Source organism: Podarcis bocagei (assembly GCF_964188305.1).
Source record: "Podarcis bocagei genome assembly, chromosome: 2".
NCBI lineage: Eukaryota > Metazoa > Chordata > Lepidosauria > Squamata > Lacertidae > Podarcis > Podarcis bocagei.
Genome location: NC_138126.1, coordinates 5,908,076 through 5,936,041, shown reverse-complemented (window position 1 = coordinate 5,936,041; position 27,966 = coordinate 5,908,076). Strand labels below are relative to the sequence as shown.

The 27,966-nt window shown below is 46.7% G+C and overlaps 1 protein-coding gene across 1 annotated transcript in view; it reads right to left on the bottom strand.

The window, feature by feature from the left end:
* Positions 1-27,966, bottom strand: part of LOC308578801 (alpha-2-macroglobulin-like) — a gene marked incomplete at its 5' end in the record, with an annotated part of 67,801 nt that overhangs the window by 19,923 nt on the left and 19,912 nt on the right. The window contains 12 exons of the mRNA XM_081179372.1: positions 1,602-1,688; positions 2,568-2,619; positions 4,026-4,147; positions 5,503-5,629; positions 5,803-6,037; positions 8,706-8,850; positions 10,462-10,540; positions 17,488-17,661; positions 18,972-19,121; positions 19,997-20,196; positions 21,357-21,444; positions 22,555-22,776. Of these exons, the coding sequence (XP_081035498.1) occupies positions 1,602-1,688; positions 2,568-2,619; positions 4,026-4,147; positions 5,503-5,629; positions 5,803-6,037; positions 8,706-8,850; positions 10,462-10,540; positions 17,488-17,661; positions 18,972-19,121; positions 19,997-20,196; positions 21,357-21,444; positions 22,555-22,776 (1,681 nt within the window). The remainder of the gene's footprint in view (positions 1-1,601; positions 1,689-2,567; positions 2,620-4,025; positions 4,148-5,502; positions 5,630-5,802; positions 6,038-8,705; positions 8,851-10,461; positions 10,541-17,487; positions 17,662-18,971; positions 19,122-19,996; positions 20,197-21,356; positions 21,445-22,554; positions 22,777-27,966) is intronic.

The window sequence follows — 27,966 nt, the reverse complement described above, 5'->3', positions numbered from 1 at the left end:
ATTATACCCCGCCCATCTGGCTGGGTTTCCCCAACCACTCTGGGAGGCTCCCAATTGAGTGTTAAAAACAATACAGCATTAAATATTAAAAACTTCCATAAACACAGATCAGGAAATCACGGATCAGGGAGTGGGAGGGGGAAATAGTTCAGGTGGAAATGTACGTAATGAAAATGCTGTGGAGGAGAGAATGGCCAGATGGAAGCAGATAAATATTAAGTGCTAATAAGATAGAAATCTATGCAATGTGTATTAGCAACATAACACCTGCCTCCCTGCCTTGTATGTTTAATCTAACAAGTGCAAGTACAGCCGTACCTCAGAAGTCGAACAGAATCCATTCCGGAAGTCCGTTTGACTTCCCAAATGTTCGACTTCCAAAGCGGGGCTTCTGTTTAGCTGCAGTCAATCTGAAACCGCAGACGCCCCATTGGAAATTCCGCTTCCAAAAGAACATTTGAAAACCGGACCGCTTACCTCCGGTTTTCGATCATTTGGGAGCCAGAATGTTTGACTCCCAAGGCATTCGGGAGCCGAGGTACGACTGTACACTGATTAAAAGCTATTTGTTATTTAAACTTTAAAAAGAGAGTGTGTTTTGCGTAATTTTTATAGAACGGAAAAGGGAACTAGTTAAAGGGTTAAACAACCCGGTCTCCTCCCTTCACATAGTTCTGTAAATGGGAACTAGAGTCTAATTCCCACATATTATCAGTGCCAGATTACATGAGAAATGACTGGGCTCAGATGGAGACATAATTAAGGAGGCAAGGAGGGGCCAGGCCAAGAAAGAATGTGCTAGAATAAGGGAAAAGACAAGAATAAGCGCAAATATTTACAGCATGTAGCATTGAGTTCCAGAAAGATACATTCTTTTCCAGCATACGCCATTTCATTACCCCTGCCACTTGATTTCCCTTCCCAAACGTTTGCTAGCATCCCATGCCCATAGTGCATGCTCAGTCCTCATTGAGCTGTTCCATTCCACCCCAGCTCTAGCCCTTAGCTCTCCTTCCACAACTTTGTTTGCTACTTCTGCAAATCTTGGGTCTCCTCCTAGCCTGCTGACTGTCGGAGCCTCTGTACGACCCAGCTGCAAAGGCTACTCCTCCGGCTCTCCTCTGACGGTGATTAATGACCTAAGCCTTTGAATGAGACTTCAGGCATGCTCCCCTTTAAGCAGAGTACCCAGACAGCAGCAGAAGGAGACATGAAATATGTGCTACATTGCTGCTTTATTTCTGACTATGCAGGACAGAAAAGAATATGCATCTGCTCTCTGTGAGAGACAGAAAACAACAGGAACAAAGAAACAGGAAACCAGTAACTTCAACATCCGTCTCCCGTGAGACAGTCTGGAATGTCAACAGAGTCTTGTGACTCCAAGAACTACACAGTGGCATAACAGAAATCTAACACTGACATCTATGTGGTCGGTGCTGTCTTGACTTCATAAGCAACTGCACTCAGCCCAGGACATTGGAACTGGAGAGAGCTATTCACATGAGGAAGGGTGAAGAATGGGCCAGATGGTGTGGAATACAGAGCATTTGCACAGGGTCTCCGTGAAGCCCGAGTCCCAGAAAGTTTTGATGACTTACCCAGCACACAGAAGGAGGCTCTGGCTGAGCCCTCCACCACATTGCCGGGCAGCTTTAAAGAAACAGGTTGTGATGACCTCGACTTCTCTGGAAGCAGAACAGAGGGAGTTTTGATCATTCCTGTTGCCTGATATTACAGCCTCTCTTCCAGTTAGCGGGAACTGCAAGCCTACTCTTCGTTCCCTTCCAGGTTTGAGGAGCGATGGGCTGATAATTTATGGCCGGTTTCAAAGGAGTTTTGGAAGCAAGAAACAAGAAGACCCTCTCTTGGGCTCAAGGGAGAGGGATGCATTGTATTTGACTTGATATGCATAAATATTATTGCTTGTAATAGTTGCCATCCTGCAAGCAAAGAGTCGTCTTCAAAGTCTTGTGTGTGGAGTCTACTTCATCACTAGGGCTTTGAGGGTGAAAGCACTGAATCACTCTACATGACTCAGAAAAATAGCTAACAAAGGTTGTGTAATTACTACTATAAATAATAATAATAGTAATAATAATTGTCACTTTGCTTCACTCTGTGAGAAAAGCAACTAATTTGTTAACTTTTTTTTTAACCAATGACTGGAAATGGTTTATTGAATATTTACAGATAAATTATAAACAGATAAAAACATTGCCAGGATTATTGTAATAACCTGCAGTTTTATAAGAGTATATATTAAAAGAAGATGAATAAATGAGTAAATTAAGTGAATTTGGACATGCAGAAGTTATAAAAAACTAATTTAAGGAACTGCTGAAAGAGGGGGAAGGAAGTTGAGTTTTGAAATGTCAAAATGATTGTAAAATCAGTGAAATGTATAAACTGAAAAGTATAAATAAATAAATAAATAAGAGAAAAGCAACTGATGATGATGATGATGTCAATGATGATGTTTCTGTATGTTGCAGTTGTGCCCTTTCCAGTTATGTGAGATTCATGCAGAGACATGGGTAGGGATTCCTCCATTAGCCGTCACTTACCAACTGCACATAGCAGGTTGTTGAAGACCGCGTCCCTCTCAACGCCTTCCGGCTTCATGAGAGGAGAGGAAAGAAAAGGAGAGGGGAGAATGAAATAAATTCTGCATTCTAGCAGTGTGCAGAAAGAAATACAGTCATACCTCGGGTTGAATGTGCTTCAAGTTGAGCTCTTTTGGGTTGTGATCCGTGGCAACCCAGAAGTAAACAAGCGCGTTACTTCCGGGTTTCACTGCTCGTGCATGCGCAGATGCTCAAAATGACATCACGCGCATGCGCAGAAGCAGGAAAACGTGACCCGTACACGTGCAGTCGCGTCTTATGTTCTATTCAGTATGCGAACGGGGCTCTGGAACTGATCCCATTCGCATCCCGAGGTACCACTGTAGTCTGGTTGGAAGGATAAAGAAAACTTAAGGTGTATTCACCAAACATTCTAAATGTTATTTGGTTATTACAAACCCTAAGGTCCCTGTATATGAATTTTACATGCAGCCAAGATAGAGCCAATAAGTTAACACACTGGCACATGCTAGCTCACATTGACTGAAACTTGGAAAATAAGCAGGAAACAGACCCTGAAAGGAAAAAGTTTGCCTTACTATTAAGAAATCAATATTTTAAACATCAAACAAAACAACTCTGAGCTTTTTTTTGAGGGAAGCTGACCAAAGTTATTGAGCTTTTTTGAGTTGCCTTATTTCAAGAGCCCAAGCCAAGTGTATAAAACGACCCCAAATTTTGGACTACCTTTTTTTTTAAGCAAAATTACCGTCTTATACACAGGAGAATACAGTCATTGCTGAAAGAGAAGGAATCAGTAAGGAGGAAGTTCCGTTTCTCTCTTTATTCCCCAATGATTCGGGCAACGTATTGCAAACATTGTTGCTTTGCCATGCCCTCCAGCCTTCCTCCAGTGACAATGGTGGGAGGAAGAAGCGGGACAATCCGGAATCAAATCAAAAACCAGGACGGCTTCTGTAAATCCGAGACTGTCCTTGGACACTTGGAGGGTCTGCTTTACTCCCCACAAAATCACACTTATGAAACCCCAAATCAAGATTAAAGCAGCCCTCGTACCCAGGGGCATAGGAAGAGGGGCAGGGCGGGCGGACTGCCCTGGGTGCCCTCACTGAGGGGGGTGACATTCGGCGCGCCACCCGCCTGTGATTCCCAAGCCTACCCTCAGCCGTCGGGGTAAGGGGGGAGTTGCGCCGCTTTGCCAGTGGCGTTTTCCCCTTCGTTTTGACAACTTGGGGGAGGCTTGGGAATCGCGGGCAGGCGGCGCACCAAATGTCCACCCATGAGCGGCTCACTTCGTCCCCAGCTGCAGGGCACGCATGCTGCTCCCGGAACCCGAGCAGCGATCCTGTGCCTGGGAGGGCACCCTCCACGCCATGCCCCCCTCGGGAGCGTGCCCACCCTGGGCAATGCAGACATATGCTCTGCTGCCACTCGTACCTTGACCAAAAGGGATTTGATCACCGTGTCCTTCTGCCCTTTGTGGAGTGTCTCCACTATTTCGTTCCCACACAGCTGTTCAGAGTTCAGGGCTTCAGCGCTCGCTGTGAAGTTTATTTCTCCTAGAAGAGAAAAAAGGGCCGCCCTCATTCTATTTTGTTAATAGCATGGTTCACTTGCAATCCTTTCCATTCTTATTAGGTTATTTAAAGTTGGAAGAGAAATCAATGCATACCCAAAATGTAGGCAATAGCCAAATTTGCCATGGACTCTAAAAATACAGCACAGTCATACCTCGAGTTGCGTTTGCTTCACGTCGCGTTTTTTCTGGTTACTAGCGCGGCAAACCCAGAAGTGTTTACTTCCAGGTTCACCACTTTGTACATGCGCAGGAGCGATCTGCATGCTTCGCGCATGCGCACTCTACCGCATCACATGCACTGCTTACGGACTTTTCGCGGTGCAAATGGCACCCCAGAACGGATCACGTCCGTAAGGAGAGGTACCACTGTATTTGATCAAGTTGCTGGACTATGCCGAAATGGCTAAAATGACTGAAAGAATCAGAAATCAGGAAGACCAAAAATTTAATAAGGAATGGGGAAAATTTATAGTTTATCTTAAAAACCGTTGTAAACAGTTAAAATCGTTAGTAGGATTGGAGTAACACTTGTAGTTTAATGGTGAATTTTGGACACAATGGAGATGTAAAAGATTTGGATTATCATAAAAGATGCAGGAGGAAATGATTAACAATAGGACCCACAAAGGGGAGGAGGGAAGTCCAGGAGTTCTTTGGAATCTTGTTTCTATGTTGTATGTATGTTGGACATCTGACTGTAAATTTTTAATCTGAAATATATATATATATTGTATTTACATGCTGGAAGTGCGCGCACGCACATGCACACACAAACTTATACTGCAATCTAAAGGTGGTAATTCTGTAGGAGGAATCAGGATTCCTTGCATTTATACATATCCCTGATCTAAGGGTTTGGTAAAGGTAAAAGGTAAAGGACCCCTGGGTGGTTAAGTCCAGTCAAAGGCGACTACAGTGGTGCCCCGCAAGACGAATGCCTCGCAAGACGGAAAATGAGCTAGACGAAAGGGTTTTTCGTTTTTGAGCTGCTTCGCAAGACGAATTTCCCTATGGGCTTGCTTCGCAAGACGAAAACGTCTTGCGAGTGTTCCGATTTTTATTCGCTTTCCCCCCTTTTTCTAAGCCGCTAAGCCGCTAATAGCCTTTTAGCCGCTAAGCCGCTAAGCCTTTAATAGCCGCTAATCCGCTAAACCGCTAATAGCACTAATCCGCTAAGCCGCTAATAGGGTTGCTTCGCAAGACGAAAAAACCGCTAGACGAAGAGACTCGCAGAACGGATGATTTTCGTCTTGCGAGGCACCACTGTATGTGGTTACGGCGCTCATCTCGCTTTCAGACCGTGGTGGTTACCCAGTTCCTAGCATTGCTGCTTACCCAGAGATTTGGGAGTTACCGTCCACGAGACCGTTTTCCTTTCGTTGGCACACAGGCAGTAAGAGTCCTCCTCCTTCTCCACAGGGGAAGCCACAAACTCAGCAGAGGGAGCCAGCGAGATACTGACCTGTCCATGAACAGAAAGGCGTTAGCGGGGAGGGAACAAAAGTCTCTCGCCACTCAAGAGACTGGGGTGCCTGCAGCAATATGATTCCGTGCCTAGGCGATCCAAATTCTATGCCAAGGAAAAGAGGGCGAGGAGTTTTCGGGAATCGGGAGCCAAGCTAGGGCGTTCCTCACCCTGACGCAGCGCTGCATGTAAGTGAAGACAGTGGCCTTCAGGGTGAACGCTTCGCCCCGCACCACAGAGTAGGGCATAGTCAGATCAAGGAAGAATGGCTGGAAGGCTTTGAGAGAGGCAGTCTGGGCCAGGCCAAAGCCCACATCCGGGGACAAGCAGAAAGCTCCTGCCTTCCACTCGGTGATGGTGTCCGGAATGGTCACGGGGATGTCAATCTCGCCTTGGGACTCGCCGCTGAGGGACAGAAAAGAACAGGAATCAAAGAATCATAGAGTTTGAAGGGGTCCCAAGGGTTTTATATATATGTATATGTATATACATATACGTATACATATCTTTTCAGATATACACATTCCATTGATTTTACAGTTATTTTGACATTTTAAAACTTGACTTCCTTCCCCCTCTTTCTGCGGTTCCTTAAGTTTGTTTTTAATATCTTCTGCATATCCAAATTAACTTAACATATTTATTTATCTTCTTTGAATATATACTCTTATGTAACTGCAGGTTATTACAATAATCCTGCCAGTCTTTTTATCTGTTTACAATTTGTCTGTAAATATTCAATAAACCATTTCCATTCTTTTATTAAAAGTTTGTTATCTTGATTTCTTATTCTTCTGGAAAGTTTTGCCATTTCTGCATATTCCATACGTTTTCATATCCATTCTTCCTTTGCTGGGACTTCTGCTTCTTTCCATTTGGGCGCAAGTAACATTCTTGCTGCTGTAGTCGTATACATGAATAAATTTCTATACAATTTAAGTAGTTCTGTCCCTATAATTCACAAGAGAAAGGCTTCTGGTGGTTTTTTTACAAACATTATTTTAAACATCCTTTTCATTTCATTGTATATCATTTCCCAGTAAGCCTTAACCTTACCACAAGGTAAGTAAGGTTACCACATGAGTTTGGATTTGATATCCCGCTTTATCACTACCCGAAGGAGTCTCAAAGCGGCTAACATTCTCCTTTCCCTTCCTCCCCCACAACAAACACTCTGTGAGGTGAGTGGGGCTGAGAGACTTCAGAGAAGTGAGACTAGCCCAAGGTCACCCAGCAGCTGCATGTGGAGGAGCGGGGAAGTGAACCTGGTTCACCAGATCACAAGTCTACCATTCTTAACCACTACATCACACTGGCACCACACATATGATAAAAATAACCTTCTTTCTCTTTACATTTCCAACATTTATTTGATTTAGTTTTGTACATTTTTGCCAATTTACTCGGTGTTTGATACCATCGATAGGACCCCAAGCCTCATCTAGTCCACTGAACAATTCCCAGCTAACAAATCGCCCACAGATGGCCATCCAAGCTCTGCTTAAAAGCCTCCAGGGAAGGAGAGTCCACCACCTTCTGAGGAAGTCCATACCAAACAGCTCTGACCACCATAATGTTTAGTCAGAATCTCCTTTAACTTGAATCCATTGATTTCGGCCCTGCCCTCTGGAGCAGCAGAAAACAAGTTTCATAGAATCATAGTTGGAAGGGACCCCAAGGGTTATCTAGTACAAGCCTGCTGAGAATTCCACTCCACTTTAAGGAACAGACATGTGGAATTGTTGCATGTCACCTGTCTGTTTACATTCCAGCACAGTATGCTGGGAACTTCCGTTTGTGTATAGCTTTTGCTTTTTCCCGTTCTCTCTGAGACGGCATGAGAGACGACATGTTTCTTTGTCCTGATTTATGATTAATAAATCTGTAGTTTGTAGTATGACTTCACAAGCCTCAAGCCTATTCTGTGTGTGCAGTTCTATCTGCTGATAGCGTGCCCTGGTTCTGAAGCCCGGGTCGCTGATTTACGTCAGAGCAGAGGTCGATGGAAGGAGTCGGCTGAGCTGGGGCTTGCCAGCTGGCCTCCCGATCCTCTGTGTTGACAAAGCCCCAGCAATGTTTGATCCATCTTCAATGTGACAGGCCTTTATTTTTCTGAAGATGGCCGTGCAGGGTGAAGAACATTTTCATAGCTCCCTCCTGCAAGCCGTATCTTCATTTCCCATCACCAGGGAAATCCTGTAAAATGCACATCACTTCCAAGTATTCGAGGTACTATCAAGAGCCTTGTCCTTCATTAATTTGCCTAATTCTCCCTAGGGTTATGGCTTGTAATAGGGCAGAGATTTTGTGGGGTGGGGGCTGTGTGGCCTTCCCGTTGTTGTTGGGCTCCAACTCCCATCAGCCCCGGGCTGGATGGCCTGTGAGCAGGTATGATGGAGGTTGTATGGCAGTAACACCTGGAGGGCCACAGGTTCTCAGCATTTCTTTCAAGGGATTTTCGCTACGGACTCCCCCAGCACCACCACTGCCCTATTGATTATATTGGTTTTAATTGACACCGAAATGGGAATGCTTATGTGTAATGGTGAAAGGGTTTAATGCTGGAAAATTCCACTGCCGTACTCTAAGGGACTCTGAGCCTTAACTGAGCTGATAATGGAATGTTGTTTTCTGCAATCTAACATATGAGTGTTTAACCTTAGATCACATGAGAGGTATTGAATTGAATTGCAACTTCGCCATCTTGGAAGGGTGGTGGCTGGAGTCCTTTGTTCCTGGGCTCTGTGAGAGTGAGGATGTAGATGAAGCTTTCCAGATAAACAGCCCCAGGCAGGATGCAGGTTGTGGGGAGAGACAAACCTCTGTTTCTAGGTCTGTTGAAATTGTTTGACATTTTGTAAGATGCTGAGCCTATGTCTTGGACTGGCATATGTCTTAAGGAGTTGTTTGGATGTTTTTGTTTTGTTTTGAAGAAAGTTCCGCAAACAAAGCTTTCGTTAAACAGTGCTTCATTTCCAAAGGAGCCCGTTTTTATGCATCCACTCGCTTCAAACTGCATAATATTAATATCTGCAATATGCGCACCCCACAAAGTCTGAAAACCACTACTTACTTCACTATCCACGTGTTCCAGAGCCACGTCTCGGGAAAGTAGCTCCTGACAGTCTCCTGCTGTCTTCCTGTTCTTGCAGCTTCTTGTGCAGGAATGCCTGGAGCTCCTAGCCGTCTACTCAGAGTTTCAACCTGTAGGTCAGCTGCTTGAAGGAAGACAGAGCATAGATGATAGCCATTGTTATTCGGACTCAATGAACAGAAAGCCCTCTTGATTTCAGTAGGTACACTCTGAGTGGGACTGTTGGATATTGCCCTGCATTATGTACTTTATTTCCACAGGGGTGACCAGAGGAGAAATGACCACTGGGAGGAGAGCAGAGATAAGTAACACCACAGTGCATCTGTAACAGCAACACCGAGACCTTCCTCTGCTCCAGCTGCAATTAAACATGTCTCTCCCATACAGACACAGCAAGTCCTCTAACTCTCCAATGGTTTGACGTCACACTCCTACATTATCTCTTGAGGCAAACAGATGCCAACTAATTTATTTATTCAATTTCATTTTGTTTTTCTTTGTACTCTCTATCTCTCTTTGTGTATGTGCGTGTGTGTCATAAATTGTGTTTCATACACAGCTGTCTTGTGTGTATGTGTCTGTGTTTACAATCTAACCCCCAACCTGCATAGAAGCACCCAATTTCTATTTGGTTCCATTTAACTTTTAAGCCATTTCGCTTTTTAAAACAAAAGGTAGAATTCTGCAAATCACCATGTGTCCTCCAAGGCCTATACAGTGGTACCTCGGGTTAAGTACTTAATTCGTTCCGGAGGTCCGTTCTTAACCTGAAACTGTTCTTAACCTGAAGCACCACTATAGCTAATGGGGCCTCCTGCTGCCGCCGCGCTGCCAGAATCTGATTTCTGTTCTTATCCTGAAGCAAAGTTCTTAACATGAAGCACTATTTCTGGCTTAGTGGAGTGTGTAACCTGAAGCGTATGTAACCTGAGGTACCACTGTAACCATGTTCTATTGCTGCTGAGTGACTAATTAATCTATGCCATTTAAATAGCATGATATTTTACCATAACGATAACGGTGGCAAATTCATAAGGCCCTATTAGAACAAAATACACTCTGAATCTAGCTTTGGGCAAATACTGGTACATTGGAACCTCGGTTCCCGAACGCCTCTGTTCTTGTATGTTTTGGTTCCCGAATGCTGAAAACCCAGAAGTAAATGCTTCCATTTCCAAATGTTTTTTGGAACTTGAACGTGCGACACGACTTCTGCGGAGTGCAAGATGCTCTTGCAACCAATGGGAAGCCATGCCTCGGTTTTCGAACATTTCGCAAGCTGAACGGGCTTCCGGAATGGATTTTGTTCAGGAACCGAGGTTCCACTGTAAACTTTCTATTTACAGCATGCAAATGCCAGAAGGGATGAGGCAATTGAAACTCTTCCTGAAAACCCTTCTGCCAAGTATCTTAATATTTTTTCTAAAATATAGGGCTGTAGAACTAGGCACTCAGCAAAAGTTTTAGTCGTTGCCTCAAGGCCCTTAGGGACGTAGCGGGTAGCTGGATGTACATTTGCTGGTTTCCCACAAGCAACCCTTCAGCCAATGTGAGAACAGGATGCTAGAGAAGATTTGCCATTGGCTCTTCCTAAGCTGTTATCGTTCCTCTTAAATTTGCAGAGCTCATAAATCTTGTGATTTTCAGGGCATTAGGAAGATGGAACGAAGGCTAATTGGAGGAAATCCCACCCCTACTCCCACAATTGCCACCAACATTGCCACCAGGTTCTTACTGGCATATACTGGTATATCTTCTCTGCAAAGGTTAGGCTTCTGTATCGTGGTGCTGGTAAAAACTTTCAAGCCAAAGTCCTGCAAAATGAGAAAATGAGCCAGTATGAACCCTTCTCTAGAGTGTTATGCCTTCCCAAACAGCATATGTGTCTCTGTTCCCGAATACCTGACCAGGAGAGTCTCTACCTAGTCTGGATTAACCCTTCAGGAGCTGAAAATCCTCCTCTGCCCACTGCCGGGTGGTCTGGAAGGATACAGGGGGATAGAGAAACATTTTTCTCCCTCTCTCATAGAATCAAAGAATTGCAGAGTTGTAAGGGTGTGCGGTTCGAATCCCTGCGACCGGGTGAGCTCCCATTGCTCGGTCCCTGCTCCTGCCAGCCTAGCAGTTCGAAAGCACGTCAAAGTGCAAGTAGATCAATAGGTACCGCTCCAGCAGGAAGGTAAACGGCGTTTCCGTGCGCTGCTCTGGTTCGCCAGAAGCGGCTTAGTCATGCTGGCCACATGACCTGGAAGCTGTCTGCGGACAAACGCCGGCTCCCTTGGCCTATAGAGCAAGATGAGCACTGCAACCCCAGTTGTCCATGACTGGACCTAATGGTCAGGGGTCCCTTTACCTTTACCTAAGGGAACCCAAGGATAATCAAGTGGCCATCCAACCGCCTGCAACACAGGAATCTCAGCTAAAGCATCCAGGACAGGTGTCCATCCAAACTTTGCTTTAAAACCTCCAAGGAAGAAGAGTCCACCACCTCTCATGGGAGTCCGTTCCACTGCCAAACAACTCTTGCTGTCAGAAAGTTCTTCCTAATGATTAGTCAGAATCTCCTTTCTTGTAACTTGAAGCCATTGGTCCAGTCCCTACGCTCCAGAGCAGGAGAAAACAAGCTTGTTCCCTCTTTCATGTGACAGCCCTTGAAATATTTGAAGGGCTCCTCAGCCTCTTTTCCAGGCTAAACATGCCCAGCTCCTTCAACCGTTCCTCATAAGGCTTGGCTTCCAGACCCTTGAAATATATTTTTAAAATAAAATAAAAAAATAGTCCAGTAGCACCTTAGAGACCAACTAAGTTTGTTCTTGGTATAAGCTTTCATGTGCATGCACACTTCTTCAGATACACTGAAACAGAAGTCACCAGACCCTTATATATAGTGGGAGGGTGGGGAGGGGTTTTTCTCAGGAGGGTAGTAGGAGATGGGTGACTGACTCAATGGGTATGGTAAACCTGTTGTGTGTGTGTGTGTGTGTGTGTGTGTGTGTGTGTGTGTATATATATATATATATATATGCAGGTTTTGGTGTCTTCGGGTGTCTTCCCGTGTAAGAGTTGGGGTGTCTAGGCTCTTACACGGGAAGACACCCGAAGACACCAAAACCTGCATTCCTGTACCCGTGAAAATCTACGAAAGCAAATATATATATATATATATATATATATATATATATATATATATATGCTTTCGTAGATTTTCACGGGTACAGGAATGTAGGTTTTGGTGTCTTCGGGTGTCTTCCCGTGTAAGAGTTGGGGTGTCTAGGCGACGTTTCGACGAGGTCTCACTCGTCATCTTCAGGCTGGTGCTTTCGGTTTCTTGTTACTAGAACAGAGCAGGATCTCAGTGTTTGAGTTCCTATAAATACTGTTGAGGGGGTGTGGTGTATAGCCTCCAACGTTCTGGGCAGAGAGGAAGTTCCTAGGTTAATGTGCCTTTTCTTCTTTTGTTCATTAATTACTTGAGGGATATCTTGAGTGATTACTTGAGTGATATTCTGAGTACCACTTAGGAGGGTCATTAGGTGTGGATTAGTTGCTAAAGCTTTCGTGTCTTGACCTCTTGACCTTGTAAAGAGTTTTTCTGAGAAGATGGCTGTACTGCACTTAGTTGTGCTCTGGCTTGGCTTCGTGTATAGGGGCGAGCTGTGGTTTTGTGCCCTGTGCCAGCCAGATCTGTGTAGGGATTGCAGGGGGGTGCAGCATCCGGAGGTGCCACTATGGTTTGGCTACTGGATGGTGTCTGTAATTTATCTGTGGAGAGGGTCTGGGTTTGGGTCTGGTGTGGTTGATTGGAGATGGCGTTCTGTGTGCCTCTGGTTCTGGTGTCGGTTTTTGTGGGGAGGGCTAATTTCCAGATGTCTGGCAGGCGGGACGTGTCGTCACGCTTGTTCATGTTGTGAGGGTGTTTCTCTATCTCGATGGCTTCCATGATTATTCTCTTGTGGTGATGTTCCATGTTAAAGAGCAATTTGGAATCTGCAAAATTAATTTCGTGTCCTGTTTCTTTCATGTGTTGGTAAAGAGAGGAAGTTTTTTCTTCTTTTTTGACGGCATTCTTGTGTTCTGCGATACGTGCATTTATTCGTCTGTTTGTTTGTCCAATGTACGTGGCTGGGCAGACTTTGCAGGGTATTTCATAGACCCCTTGGTTTTCTAACTGGATTTTATCTTTGGGGTTTCTGAGGATATTGGCTATTTTTTGGTTGGTGCAAAAGGCTGTTTTGATATTGTGTTTATGGAGGATTTTGCTAATTTTATCTGTAGTGCCCTTGATATAAGGAAGGAGGGCCATGCCATTGTTTTCTTCTGTGTCTTGGTTTTTGGGGGGTGTTTCTTTTTGGATTAGCTTCGTAACCCTGTTTTGCTGGTATCCGTTGGCGATTAACACATTTGAGAGATTCTGTAACTCAGTTGTCAAGTGGTCTTTGTCAGCCAGGCGTTTGGTTCTGGAGATGAGAGTCTTGGCTACGGAGTTTATTTGTGCAGGGTGGTGGTGTGATTGTGCATGTAAGTAGCGGTTGGTGTGTGTTTTTTTCCGGTAGATAGTGTGTCCTAGGGAGCCATCAGGTTTTTTGTAGATTAGGACGTCAAGGAAGGGAAGTTGGTTGTTGGCTTCTATTTCCATAGTGAATTGTATTTTGGGGTGTAGGCTGTTGAGATGTGTGAGGAAGCTATCTAGTTTTTCCTTCCCGTGTGGCCAAATTACAAAGGTGTCGTCAACATATCTGAGCCAAAGTTTGGGTTTGTGTTCTGACTTGTCTAAAGCATTGGTTTCAAAGTGTTCCATGTACAGATTTGCGATGACCGGTGAGAGGGGTGATCCCATAGGTGCTCCTTCTATCTGTTTGTATCTTTGTCCATTGTGGATGAAGTACGTGTTGGTTAGGCAGTGGTTGGTCAGGTCCAGGATGTATTCGGGGGGATTGTATTTGTTTTGAATGGCTGTCAAGGCTTCATTAATGGGCACTTGTGTGAAGAGAGATACAACATCGAAGCTCACAAGTAGGTCATCGGGATGTAGGTTTTGCTTCTTTATTGTTTCTATGAACTGGAAGGAGTTTGTAACGTGTGAAGCGATAGATTCTGCATAGGGCTGAAGTTGCTTAGCGAGAAATTTAGCGAGATTTTGTAGAGGTGAGCCTATGGAGCTGACTATTGGTCTGAGTGGTGTTCCTTCTTTGTGTATCTTGGGGAGACCGTAGAGTTTGGGGCATCTGGATGATTTTTCTCTGGGGATGATTCTTAGCTGGATTTCTTCACTGATAGGAGAGGCTTTTATTTTGGATTTGGTGGTTTTTTCCAGATAGGTGGTGGGATCTGTTTTTATAGGTTGGTAGGTAGGGTCTTGGAGTAGATTTGATAGTTTTGCTTGGTAGTCCGATGTGTTCATCACAACAGTGGCATTACCTTTGTCTGCTGGGAGAATGATTATGTTGTTGTCTTTCCTCAGGTTGGTGAGTGCTTTCTGTTCTTCTTTGTGTAAATTGCTTCTGGGTGGTTTGCTGGAGCAGAGGATGTTGGTGACTTCAAGTCTGATTTTATTGGCTTCATCTGGGTTGATTTTGGTTAGGCTAGCTTCGACTCCGCATATGATGTTTTCCGTGGGGATGCGTCTCGGGGCGACTGCAAAGTTGAAACCTTTGGAGAGTACTTTGGTTTCAGTTGAGGTGAGGATCCTGTCTGATATGTTATGTACTGTTTGTTTCATGGGTTGTTGTGGAGGGTGGCTGGGCTTCTGGCGTTTCTCTAGTTTGTGGAGTTTGTTGGTGTGTATGTCTGTCTTATGTGAGGACTCTGTTTCAGCTCTCCAAACGGCTAGTTGTTTGCATTTGTCCCAGAGTGCAGGGTGGATTTTGTTACAGAGTTTGAGGTGAAGAGTGAGCAGATCTTTGTTGGTTTGGTTTAGTAGGTATCTTTTCTTATGTAGTTCGTTTCTGATTAGGGATAGTTCAGTTCGTTTCAGGATCCTTTCGGTAGCTGGGGTTTTAGAGTGGAATTTAAGTTGGAAGCATGTGGGAATTAAGTTGTTGTCTCGGCAGTTGCGTAGGAACAAGAGATCACATAAGATGGTGGCTCTTCGGATTTCTAGTTTCTCGTAGGTTCTTGTCAGCTGGAAGGTTTCCTCCCCGTAGAGGTGAGATATTTGCTTTCGTAGATTTTCACGGGTACAGGAATGTAGGTTTTGGTGTCTTCGGGTGTCTTCCCGTGTAAGAGTTGGGGTGTCTAGGCGACGTTTCGACGAGGTCTCACTCGTCATCTTCAGGCTGGTGCTTTCGGCTTCTTGTTACTAGAACAGAGCAGGATCTCAGTGTTTGAGTTCCTATAAATACCAAAAACCAAGACACAGAAGAAAACAATGGCATGGCCCTCCTTCCTTATATCAAGGGCACTACAGATAAAATTAGCAAAATCCTCCATAAACACAATATCAAAACAGCCTTTTGCACCAACCAAAAAATAGCCAATATCCTCAGAAACCCAAAAGATAAAATCCAGTTAGAAAACCAAGGGGTCTATGAAATACCCTGCAAAGTCTGCCCAGCCACGTACATTGGACAAACAAACAGACGAATAAATGCACGTATCGCAGAACACAAGAATGCCGTCAAAAAAGAAGAAAAAACTTCCTCTCTTTACCAACACATGAAAGAAACAGGACACGAAATTAATTTTGCAGATTCCAAATTGCTCTTTAACATGGAACATCACCACAAGAGAATAATCATGGAAGCCATCGAGATAGAGAAACACCCTCACAACATGAACAAGCGTGACGACACGTCCCGCCTGCCAGACATCTGGAAATTAGCCCTCCCCACAAAAACCGACACCAGAACCAGAGGCACACAGAACGCCATCTCCAATCAACCACACCAGACCCAAACCCAGACCCTCTCCACAGATAAATTACAGACACCATCCAGTAGCCAAACCATAGTGGCACCTCCGGATGCTGCACCCCCCTGCAATCCCTACACAGATCTGGCTGGCACAGGGCACAAAACCACAGCTCGCCCCTATACACGAAGCCAAGCCAGAGCACAACTAAGTGCAGTACAGCCATCTTCTCAGAAAAACTCTTTACAAGGTCAAGAGGTCAAGACACGAAAGCTTTAGCAACTAATCCACACCTAATGACCCTCCTAAGTGGTACTCAGAATATCACTCAAGTAATCACTCAAGATATCCCTCAAGTAATTAATGAACAAAAGAAGAAAAGGCACATTAACCTAGGAACTTCCTCTCTGCCCAGAACGTTGGAGGCTATACACCACACCCCCTCAACAGTATTTATAGGAACTCAAACACTGAGATCCTGCCCTGTTCTAGTAACAAGAAGCCGAAAGCACCAGCCTGAAGATGACGAGTGAGACCTCGTCGAAACGTCGCCTAGACACCCCAACTCTTACACGGGAAGACACCCGAAGACACCAAAACCTACATATATATATATATATATATATATATATATATATATATATATATATATCGACTGCTTTAGACCAACATGGCTACCTACCTGTTTCTAGACCCTTGATCATCTTGGTTGCCCTCCTCTGTACATGTTCCAGCTTGTTGACATCTTCTTAAATTGTGGTGCCCAGAACTGGACACAGTACTCTCATGACATTAGAACTCATGGGCATCCAGTGAAACTGAATGTTGAAAGATTCAGGGCGGATTCAAAAAGCAGTTATTCACATGGTGCCTAGTTCAACTGTAAGGATGCAGGTGACGCTGTGGTCTAAACCACAGAGCCTCTTGGGCTTGCCGATCAGAAGGTCGGCGGTTTGAATCCCCGCGACGGGGTGAGCTCCCGTTGCTGTGTCCCAGCTCCTGCCCACCTAGCAGTTTGAAAGCATGCCAGTGCAAGCAGATAAATAGGTACCAGTCCGGTGGGAAGGTAAACAGCATTTCTATGTGGTCTGGCCTCCATCTCATTGTGCCAGAAATGGTTTAGTCCTGCTGGCCACATGACCTGGAAAGCTTTCTGTGGACAAACGCCGTCTCCCTCGGCCTGAAAGCGAGATGAGCGCCGCAACCCCATAATCACCTTTGACTGGACTTAACCATCCAGGAGTCCTTTACCTTTACCTTTTATCTAGTTCAACATTGAAACTCGCTTCCACTGGAGGGAGTGATGGCCACAAATGTGGATGGCTCAGAGGATCAGACAAATTAGGGGGAAAGGCTATCAGTGGCTACGAGCCATGATGGTGATGGTTTGCCTCCCCAGTTGGAGGCAGTGATGCTTCTGAATACCAGTCGCTGAAAACCACAGGAGGGGGAAAAGGGCTCTTCCGCTCGGATCCTGTTTGCAGGCTTCCCACAGGCATTTGGTTGAGCAATGTGAGAACACTGGACAGCAGACTCTTCTTAAGGTTACATAATCTCTCTGCAGAGGACAATAGCTTTTGGTGGAAAACGAACTGCAGAGGAATGGAAACATTGCTGCGTGCGACGTATGCGGGGTGGAATGCAACACCGTGCTTCCTTACAGCCCTAGATTTTGGGTGGCTGAGCTGCCACTGTCACGCGGTGGGTCCCTACAATGTGCCCTCCTCTTCCTGGCAGACATTTCACTCCCCGACAAATCACAGAATCATAGAATTGCAGAGTTGGAGTGGACCGCAAGGACCACCTAGACCAAACTCCTGCAATGAAGGACTCTCTCGCCCACATGGGGCTCAAACCCATGACCCTGAGATTAAGGGTCTCATGCCAATGCAGCGCGTCCTTTGGCACTCACCTTGAGAATGTCATAGGCATCACCTTCACTCCGCTGAAAAGATTCATATCTGTAGCTGATGCCTCCCACAACAATATTATCCCTAACCGTGCAGCGACCAAGGTACGGTTCAAGCAGGTTGTGGTGCTTGTAGGTGTAACCTCGGAGGTCCTTCACGGGGAGCAGATTATAAACCTGACCACAAAAGTAGCCACAATTAGGCATGTCCTAAAATGCCCCTGCTATTTTTTATTTTTTCTATATATTTTTACAAAGTAATAAGCATAAATAAGTAAGAATAAAAATGTGCACCTCGCCACGGAGACCATTCCATTGTTACTATCCAACCACCCACAATTTCAACACCTCTTGCGATGGTTTGACCCCTTTCCGTTTTAACAGTACAAATTCTACAAACGCCTTCCATATCTCCTCTAAATCACCTCTCCTCTAAAATGTCCCGGCGTGGCCACTGCAGAACAGCTCTGACCACCAGAAAGTTATTCCCCATATTTAGTTGGAATCTCTTTCCTTGTAATTTGAAGCCACTGACTCGGGTCCCACTCTCTGGCACAGCAGAAAACAAGCTTGCCCTGTCTTCAGCCTTGAAGGTAGCCATCAGATCACCTCTCAGCCTTCTCTTTCCCCAGGCTAAACATACTCAGCTGTGCCTCACAAGACTTGGTTTCCAGGACACAGTTTGGACAGAAAGGAATGGGTCCATTCAACACTTTGCCAAACCGTTTCAAAAGTGGATACAGATTTTCTATGCATCCCCGGTCCTCAGTTTATCAGTCCAGCATATAACTGGAATGAAACTTAGTTTTTTAAAATTGTTGTATGCACCCCAGTCTCTGAAAAACGAGAGACTCCAGAGGTTCTAGTGGTTATCCAGAGTCTGGCTTCCTTGAGAAAGGAAGTGTTTTGGAGATATATGGCCTTGCCCCTGCGATTGAGGGGGCCAGAGCCATACAACGTCAGTGTTAAGATAGTCCGTTCCACCTTAAGAGGAACAGGCTGTTGTGTGTCACATGTCTGTTTACTTTCCAGCACAGCTTGCTGGGAACTTCCATTTGTGTATAGCTTTTGCTTATGCTGTTTGCTTGGACACGAAGGGGAGCAGACATGTTTTCCCTTTGTCCTGATGCTGAATAAAATGCCTGTAAATATGTTTTACACAGCCTCTAATCTGCCCTTCTGTTGCGAAGAGTTCTTATCTCTGCTGAGTTGCGTGCCCAGCTTCTGAAGCTTCTGAAGCTCTGGGTCGCAGATTCATGCTGCACCAAGGACCGGAGATTGCCCGGCTGCCGGCCAGTGGGCTGGAGCCAGCTGGGGGCCTGCCAATTGCCCCCGTTCCCTTGGATGCATCCCAACAGTCAGCACACCGGACACACATGCCACACGGCTCATGTACATGGCATCAGCCCACCCCATGGCACAGAAGCGCAAAAGTGGCTCTGGGAATGTTACACTTGAAGACAGCTTCAAAAGCAGATTTGACTCACAGTCTTAGGGGACATCTCAGCTTCGGGCTTCAAGAGAAAGACACTCTTATCGACAGCATGGACAGCACAAAGGGAGCCTTTGGAGGCAGCAAGATGGAGGTGAGTTTTGCTGGTAGGGAGGCCTTCAGCATCAGAGAACCGCAGATTCACCTGGAGGCATAAAGGGCATTTGAAAAAATTGTGAAAGCAGGTTATTTATTGGGACGGAGTGATTTTTGAAGCTGTTGTTAAAGTTGCAAAACAATAAAGCACAGAACGGAGCAATGGATAATTTCTGAAACAACAAGGGGGTATCAACCAAGGCATGGTGGAGAACAGCAACAACTGGGAAAAGGCAGACATAACATTTTACAAGGACAGGAAGAAACACCACAAAATAGTTGTCACACACAGGAAGAAAAAGGATATAGTTGGGGTGCCTCACTTGTAGATTTATAAATCATTTAATGTGTCACCACAAATGGAAGTTATTAATATTGCAGTTGATGGATAAGGGATTATTATTTTGACTGGAATGTAATTGAAATTAATAAGATTTTGGAACGCAGAAGTAAAGAAAATCATCAAACCATCAAATCTTGCATGCAGGGGGCCACCTAAATTATATAATTTGGTATATGAATGATTGGCTGGGGAAACCCAGCCAGATGGGCAGGGTACAAATAATAAACTTATTATTATTATTATTATTGCTTTTAGTAATTGTATTGCAATTTGGTATTGTTATAATGAGGCTATTATTGGATTGTAATTGAAAAATTCATAAAAATTATTATAGAAAGGGCATTTGAAGAGTTCATTCTATTACATGACAGCACAGAGATAATCCCTTCTGGGATTTGTTTTCTCAGCTTGGGTTGCCCTCCTCAGCTGCCAACAAGTTAATATTCTGCTGGTCCAACTGGAAAAAACGGTGCTCTATGGACTACCAAGTGAGAACTTTGGCAAAGGTTTATGCCGGAGAGGGAAGAGAGAGCCTCATGGCCATGTCTGCTCTGGGCCTCAGAGAGTCCCCACAACCTTACCTTGTTTGTGAAGCAGTTCTCCACGGTGAAATCTGCTGAATGGGCCACTAGTTCTCTACTGGGCAAAATCGTGTAGAGAAGCAAACGGGCCAATGGAGCAGTGTCCATGTCAACAGAGAGGTCCAGAGAAAACACCCCTTTGGCTGGTAGATAACGAAATGTTAAAATAGACTTGAAATGATCCTTGCATAGTTTTGCCCCTAACAACAAATCTGCCCCTAGCAACAAGCTTTCTGCTAGCAACAGGTCTTCCCCAGCAACAGGGTTTCCTTAGCAACAGACTTCTTTATTAGACAGGCTCTGAAGGAGGAGGTGTGGTTGCTACTCTGCTCAGATGGCTGCAGAGCAGGGAGGAGGAATGATTCTCTGTACAGTGGTACCTCGGGTTAAGTACTTAATTCATTCCGGAGGTCCGTACTTAACCTGAAACTGTTCTTAACCTGAAGACCACTTTAGCTGATGGGGCCTCCTGCTGCTGCCGCGCCGCCGGAGCACGATTTCTGTTCTCATCCTGAAGCAAAATTCTTAACCTGAAGCACTATTTCTGGGTTAGCGGAGTCTATAACCTGAAGCATATGTAACCTGAAGCGTATGTAACCCGAGGCACCACTGTACATAGTTTTACTTTATTTTCCTTAGGCCAGCAGTTGTATAAGTTGTAATGTTAATTCTTCCATCGATACTTAAAGCAGACCTGGAATGTGTTTATTCCCACAGGTGAGCTGAACTGAGGAAGTATATTCTGGGAGACTTTCTGAGTGACATTGCTGACTGAAAAGGGAACCCCAAATGACTGGCATAGCGCACTGACACAAAATTCCCAAGGAGGAAGAGAGGGAGGAAGAGAACGATTACAATTCATGAGTGTAAAATTATATTGTCTATGAGTATAAAATTGAGGAAACTCTGAAACATGTCATGCAAGAACCGCAAGGGCACATGGAAGCATATGTGGTGGCACTGTACTAAGGTGTGGGTTTACATCATGGGTAGGCAAACTAAGGCCCAGGGGCCGGATCTGGCCCAATCACCTTCTAAATCTGGCCCGTGGACGGTCCAGGAATCAGCATGTTTTTACATGAGTAGAATGTGTGCTTTTATTAAAATGCATCTCTGGGTTATTTGTGGGGCCTGCCTAGTATTTTTACATGAGCAGAATGGGTGCTTTTATTTAAAATGCATCTCTGGGTTATTTATGGGGCATAGGAACTTGCTCATTATTTTTTTCCAAAATATAGTCCGGCCCCCCACAAGGTCTGACGGACAGTGGACCAGCCCGCTGCTGAAATAGTTTGCTGACCCCTGGTTTACGTTATCACCTTGGTTTATTTAAAATTTGAAAGGTCCCCAAGAATGGAGGAAATGGGAATAGAGTGCCACTTACCTTCTCTGTGCTCCACAGGCAGAACATGGGTCCCTGATCGCACAATGACCCCCTTAGCCATCACCTGCATGGAAGGCGGAAAACGCCTGATAAAAGCATAAGAACACAACAGCCTGCTAGGTCAGGCCAATGGTCCATCTAGTTCAGCATCCTACTCTCATTTGCCTATAAGCTGGATGAGGATGGAGGAGGCAAAATATATGGTTACACTGATATGCCAGCAGTTCTTACAAACAGGGAGCCAGTAGCTTCCAGAAACAATCTCTCTCCTGGTAGTACAACATGAATTGCCATTACGCTTGAGCCTATCTTTGCAATTAGAAATCAAACAGTTTGGCAGCTGAAAATGGATTTGAATGAGCACTATTCAAAGTCCTTTCCTTAAAAAAATCAAAAACCAGTCAGTTCACAAAGGCCTGTCAGAATAAAACAGCTGGCAGACGGACGACAAGGGAGCCAGTCTAACTTCTCTATGAAGAGTAATAATAATAATAATAATAACTGTCAGGTGCGGGTGGTGGTTGCTCGTGAGTAACCAGGCAGGACTCTGACCTGTCTTTTACAGGTTTTATTATGCAAACTATTTACAATGCAGAACCACAAAGTTCATGTCCGTCTTAGTCACTTGCAGAATCCAGGAGTGGCCCCTTCTGGCTTCTCCCCCGGCATAAGAACTTCGGTACCCCAAGCCTCCGCCACCCCTCTTTGTGTTTCACCCCTCTGCGCAAGCTGGGCGACGGAAGGGGCCTGCATCCCTCCTGACCAGCCTGGCTAGGTAAGGCGCTGGGGCTCTCAGCAGCACCCTCGAGCCCTTTCCTCGCTTGGCTGGCCCCTTCCCCTTGTTCTCCACTGGAGGTGTGGCTTTTCCCACCGCTGAAGGAGGAACTGCTCCTCAGGAGTTCCTCCCGGCCTCCCTGCCCTGTGCCAATGGCAGTCCCCTGATGATGATGATGATGATGATGATGATGATGATTATCATTATTATTATTATACCCCGCCCAACTGGCTGGGTTTTCCCAGCCACTCTGGGTGACTTCCAACAGAATATTAAAAATACGCTAAAACATCAAACATTAAAAACTTCCCTAAATAGAGTTCCAAACGTTGGGAGCAGCCACTGAGAAGGCCCACCCCCAATTCCCTACCAAAGAAAGCCCACTCTGTCCAGGCTTACCAAATAGTAAAAGACCATCTCCTCCTCTTTTACGACAGCTGAATTCAGAATATAATGGACCCGGAGTGTCTGAGTCTGACCACAGCTTAAGGTCCCAGCAACACGCTCAATGTGGAGGTAGCTTTGGCTTGGTGAGTAAAAACGCCCCGCTGAATGAGATGTGCCCTGGTGTTGGGGACTGATCCAGCCTTGTTCACACGCAGAGTTCGATTTATAAGTTGCCTGGCAAACAGAAAGAAAGAGGAAAATGGCGGGTGCTCAGGGACTGGAGAAAATAAATCCTTGTTGTCCCTGTATTAGGGAATCATTGGTGCCTTGGGGACTGTCAGGGAACTGCCATCGGAGGGACAGGTGGTGGAAGGGCTCACGGAGGTTGGGAGAGACCCAGCAGCGGAAGCAGGAACCAGCAGGGGGAGAGGTGGGTCTCTGAGGGAAAGCGAGCAAGAGGGAGGGCTCAGGGACACGTCCAGCGAGAATAGTGGGGAGGTTTCTGGACCTCCCATAGGGAGACCCACTCCTCGCCGGAAACTGTCACGCCGTGAGTCCAGAAGACGTGTTTCCGTTAAGGAGCTTTTATGTTGGAAGCGATTCCGAAAGCAGCCACTGTCGGAATCTGCGAGTGACTAGAGGAGCCATGTCTGAGGGGCTCCGTCACAGACAGAGGTTTGTGGACTTGAACAAACTCTGAGGGACTACGATTTTACGCACAAGCAGCTCATCATCCCATCACAGCATTCCGACAGTCTTTGAAAGCAGCTTGTGCAGGAGAAGGCATCATGAGCAACCCAGCCGGAACCGGAGAAGCAGGAGCAGGGGCGAGTCCAAGTCTGGAGGAAAGGTACCGGGTGTTGGAGGTCCAGCTAGCGCTGCAGACGGCGAGGCTTGAGGAGAGGAGGGCTCGGGATGCAGACAAAAAGGGGAAAGCCACCCAGCTCGCCAGAAAGGTACCAGGATTGGTGCAGAAGTTTGGGGGGAGCCCAAGGACCATAGGAGTGCGCCAGGAGGCGAGAGCATTGGAGAGGCGGGAAGGGAAGGGGGAACGTTGGAAGGAGTTCCGCATTCCAGACATTCCAGAGCCAACTTTCCCGCCGGCAGAGCCGATGGAAATCGGAACAGCGCGCGTGCGCGCAGTTTCAAAGCCCAGTGAGGGGGGAAAGAAGGAGGGAAAAGGCGCCCGGAAATGCTATCTCTGCCAACAGCCAGGTCACTTTGCCAGAGTCTGCCCCCAGAGGAAGGAATGGCAAGGGATGGTGGGAGCTGTTGAGGGAAGAGAGGAAGAAATATCGGAGCAAGTAAAAGCCAACACCTGGCTGCCACCGTCAGGGCACAGCAGCCAGGCCAAAGAGCAGTGAAAGTGCCCACGCCAGAACCTCCTAAACCCGCCCTAGTGATAGAAGTGGCGCTAGAGCTGCCAAACGGACACCCTCTAAAGATAAAGGCGCTGTTGGACTCAGGCAGCTCCTGCAATTTCATGAGCAAAGAGTTTGCAGCTGAACACCAGATACAGACGATCCCTTTAAGCAACCCCCTGCAGGTGACCACGATCGATGGCAGGGAGCTGTTGGGAGGAGAAGTCAGCTTGCAGACCGTCCCAATGATAATGAAGGTGGCAAGGCACACCGAACTCATAGCGTTTAATGTGGCCACCTTGGGATGAGCTCCCATTATACTGGGGATGAGCTGGCTAGCGTTACATGATCCGCTGGTGGGCTGGCATCAGAGAGTGGTTTCCTTTGGTTCAGCACATTGCTTAGAACACTGCAAAGAGGGAAAGGGTTTGGCAGGGGCCCAAGCCACCCTAGCAGGGACTGAAGTAACGGAGAACGTGAAGGTACCACGACAATACGCAGATCTCCGCGACGTCTTCAGCGAAAGGGAAGCTGACCAACTACCCCCGCATAGACCCTTTGACTGTCAAATCAATTTACTCCCTGGGGCACAGCTCCCAGTAGGCAAGTTGTATGCCATGTCAGACAGGGAGATGTTAGAACTAAGGGAGTTCATTGACAAAAATCTGAAGAGGGGTTTCATCTGAGAGTCCAGAGCGGTGGGAGGCAGCCCAGTGTTTTTTGTGGATAAAAAAAACACGGACAAGCCGAGGCTGGTGTGTGACTTCAGGGCCTTGAATGCAGTGTCAGAACCAGTGGCCTTCCCTATGCCCAGGATTGACGACATTTTGACAAGGGTGCGGAAGGGAAAGATTTTCACAAAGCTGGACCTAAGGGGGGCGTACAACCTGATACGAATAAGAAAGGGGGATGAATGGAAAACCACCATGTTCACCCCTTTAGGGGCATTTGAATATCTCGTTATGCCCTTCGGCCCACAAGCAGGCTCCGCGTGCTTTCAATCCTTTATGAACCACGTCCTGGGGCCTTTGCTTTACAAGAATTGTGTGGCCTTCTTAGATGACGTGTTGGTGTATTCTGAGAATGAGGAGCAGCATGTGAGAGACGTCAGAGAAGTGTTGAGCAGGCTGCAAGCCAACCAGCTGTGGGTAAAACTGGAGAAGTGTCAGTTTCATACCAAGGAGGTGGAATTCCTGGGGTATCGCCTGTCAGACAAGGGATTGGCCATGGATCCCGGCAAGGTCCAGGCGGTGCTGGAATGGAAAACACCCAAAACAAGGAAGGATGTGCAGAGGTTCCTAGGGTTTGGGAACTTCTATCGTAAGTTCATCCGAAACTTTGCCCACCTGACGGCGCCCATTACGGACTGTCTCAGCAGTAAGAAGAAATTCGTTTGGACTGAGGAGGCGGAGCGAGCATTTGAGGAACTAAAAAGGGCCTTCGCCTCGGAAGAACAACTCCTGCATGTGGATTTACAAAAACCAATGAGAGTGGAAACTGACGCATCAGACAGAGCGATTGGGGCGGTGCTTCTGCAGCCAGGGAAGGAGGAGTCAGAGTGGAGACCGTGTGCCTTTTTTTCACGAAAGCTGAACAAATCCGAGAGGAACTACACGGTGTATGACCGAGAACTACTCGCCATTCATGAGGCTTTCCGGAGATGGAGGCACCTGCTAATTGGAGCACAACATAAGGTGCAAGTGTGCACTGACCACAAGAACCTAGAGTATTGGAGGACGGCACGAGTGCTCAACCAACAGCAAGTGAGATGGGCCCAGGAGTTCTCCAAATTTAACTTTGAGATTTGTTACGTGCCAGGCCCAGAGAACATTAGGGCGGACGCTCTCTCACGCAAACCTGAATATTTGGAGGGGGAGGGAGCACCCGAAGAGAGACATGTCATTCCAGAGGACCGCTGGGTGTGTGGGGTGGCATTGGTGGGAGAAAGAGAACTGGTAGAGGGAACGGAGAATGATGAATACGCCCAGGACAAACTCAGGGGTCTCAGGAGGGAGGGAGACAAACCCGGAGGTTTTGAGGAGAGAAACGGGGCGTTGTATTACAAGGGAGCGCTGTATATACCTGAAGGAGAGTTGAGGGGGAAGGTACTCAAGCAGCTGCACGATAGCCCCACAGCGGGGCATTTTGGGCAACACAAAACTATGTGGTTGGTTACCAGGGAATTTTGGTGGCCCAAGGTCAGGGAAGATGTACGGGAGTATGTGAGGGGTTGTGACCAATGCCAGCGAGCCAAAGGGGAGAGGCAGGCGCCGGCGGGGTTATTAGAACCGCTACCCACACCTGAAAGACCATGGGAAGCAGTGTCAATAGATTTCATGACTGATCTGCCAAAGTCCAGAGGGAAAACAGCCATCATGGTTGTGGTAGACCTGTTAACCAAAATGGGCCACTTTATAGCCTGCTCACATGCTGTCACGGCAGAAGAAACAGCGAAATTGTTTGTAGAAAATGTTTTTAGGTTGCATGGCGCCCCCTTGAGGGTGGTTTCAGACCGAGGGAAACAATTTACTTCCAGGTTCTGGAGGAAGCTCATGAGCTTACTGCATGTAGAGGTCAATTTTTCGACTGCCCGGCATCCTGAAACCAACGGGCAGGCGGAAAGAGCCAATGGCATCCTCCAGCAATATCTGAGGTGTTATGTCAATGACAGAGAGAATGATTGGGTGGAGAAGCTGGCGTTGGTGGAATTTGCCTACAACAATGCGGAGAACGTGTCCACAGGGATGAGCCCCTTTTTGGCTAATTACGGGTGCCATCCCAGGGCTTTCCCAGGGGGGGAAGGGGAGAGATGGAGCGTCCCGGCTGCCGAACAGTTGGTAGAAGAAATGGAAGCGATCCATCGTCAGCTCCAACTCAACTTAGACAGGGCCAAGGAGGAGTATAAGAGGCAGGCAGACACAAACAGAAGGGAAGGTGAAACCATTAGGGTGGGGGACCAGGTGTGGCTGTCAACCCAAGGGTTATCATTCAAAGGGGGTTGTAAGAAGTTAAGACCCAAAAGATTGGGCCCATTTGAAGTCACGCAACAGGTCAACCCAGTGGCTTTCAGACTCCGGTTACCGAACCACATGAAGCTGCACCCAGTTTTCCACAGGTCGTTCCTGTCACCGTATAAAGGGGACAGAGAAGGGAGGTTCACCCGGGGACCAGCAATGGAGGAAAGGGAACACAGCAGCCATGTGGTGGAGATCCTAGATTCCAGGTGGAAGGGAGATCAAGTGGAGTATTTGGTAATGTGGGAAGGGGAACCGGAGTCGGAAAACACCTGGGTCATGGCAGAGGATGTCAATGACGAGGTCTTAATAGAAACTTTTCATCAGAGGTTCCCACGTAAACCTCAGCCTGTAGCGAGGTTCCGGAGGGAATACTTTGCAACCACAGATGAGGAAGAGGAGTTGGAGGGGTTCACAGATTCCGAGGAGGAGGAGGATTCAGAGACCTGGAACGGCAACCGATGGAGGGAAATGTTCGAGACGTCTGAAGATGAAGAGGATTCTTTTCGGGGTTTTACCTCCTCACCGCCCAGAGGAGAGGGAACGGGAGGGGGTGACGGGGGCCCTGGAGGGGAGGTGGATGTCAGGGAACTGCCATCGGAGGGACAGGTGGTGGAAGGGCTCACGGAGGTTGGGAGAGACCCAGCAGCGGAAGCAGGAACCAGCAGGGGGAGAGGTGGGTCTCTGAGGGAAAGCGAGCAGGAGGGAGGGCTCAGGGACACGTCCAGCGAGAACAGTGGGGAGGTTTCTGGACCTCCCATAGGGAGACCCACTCCTCGCCGGAAACTGTCACGCTGTGAGTCCAGAAGACGTGTTTCCGTTAAGGAGCTTTTATGTTGGAAGCGATTCCGAAAGCAGCCACTGTCGGAATCTGCGAGTGACTAGAGGAGCCATGTCTGAGGGGCTCCGTCACAGACAGAGGTTTGTGGACTTGAACAAACTCTGAGGGACTACGATTTTACGCACAAGCAGCTCATCATCCCATCACAGGGACTATGAGATCAACTTTGTGATATTACACCAGTTCGAGATTCATCTCAGACCTATTG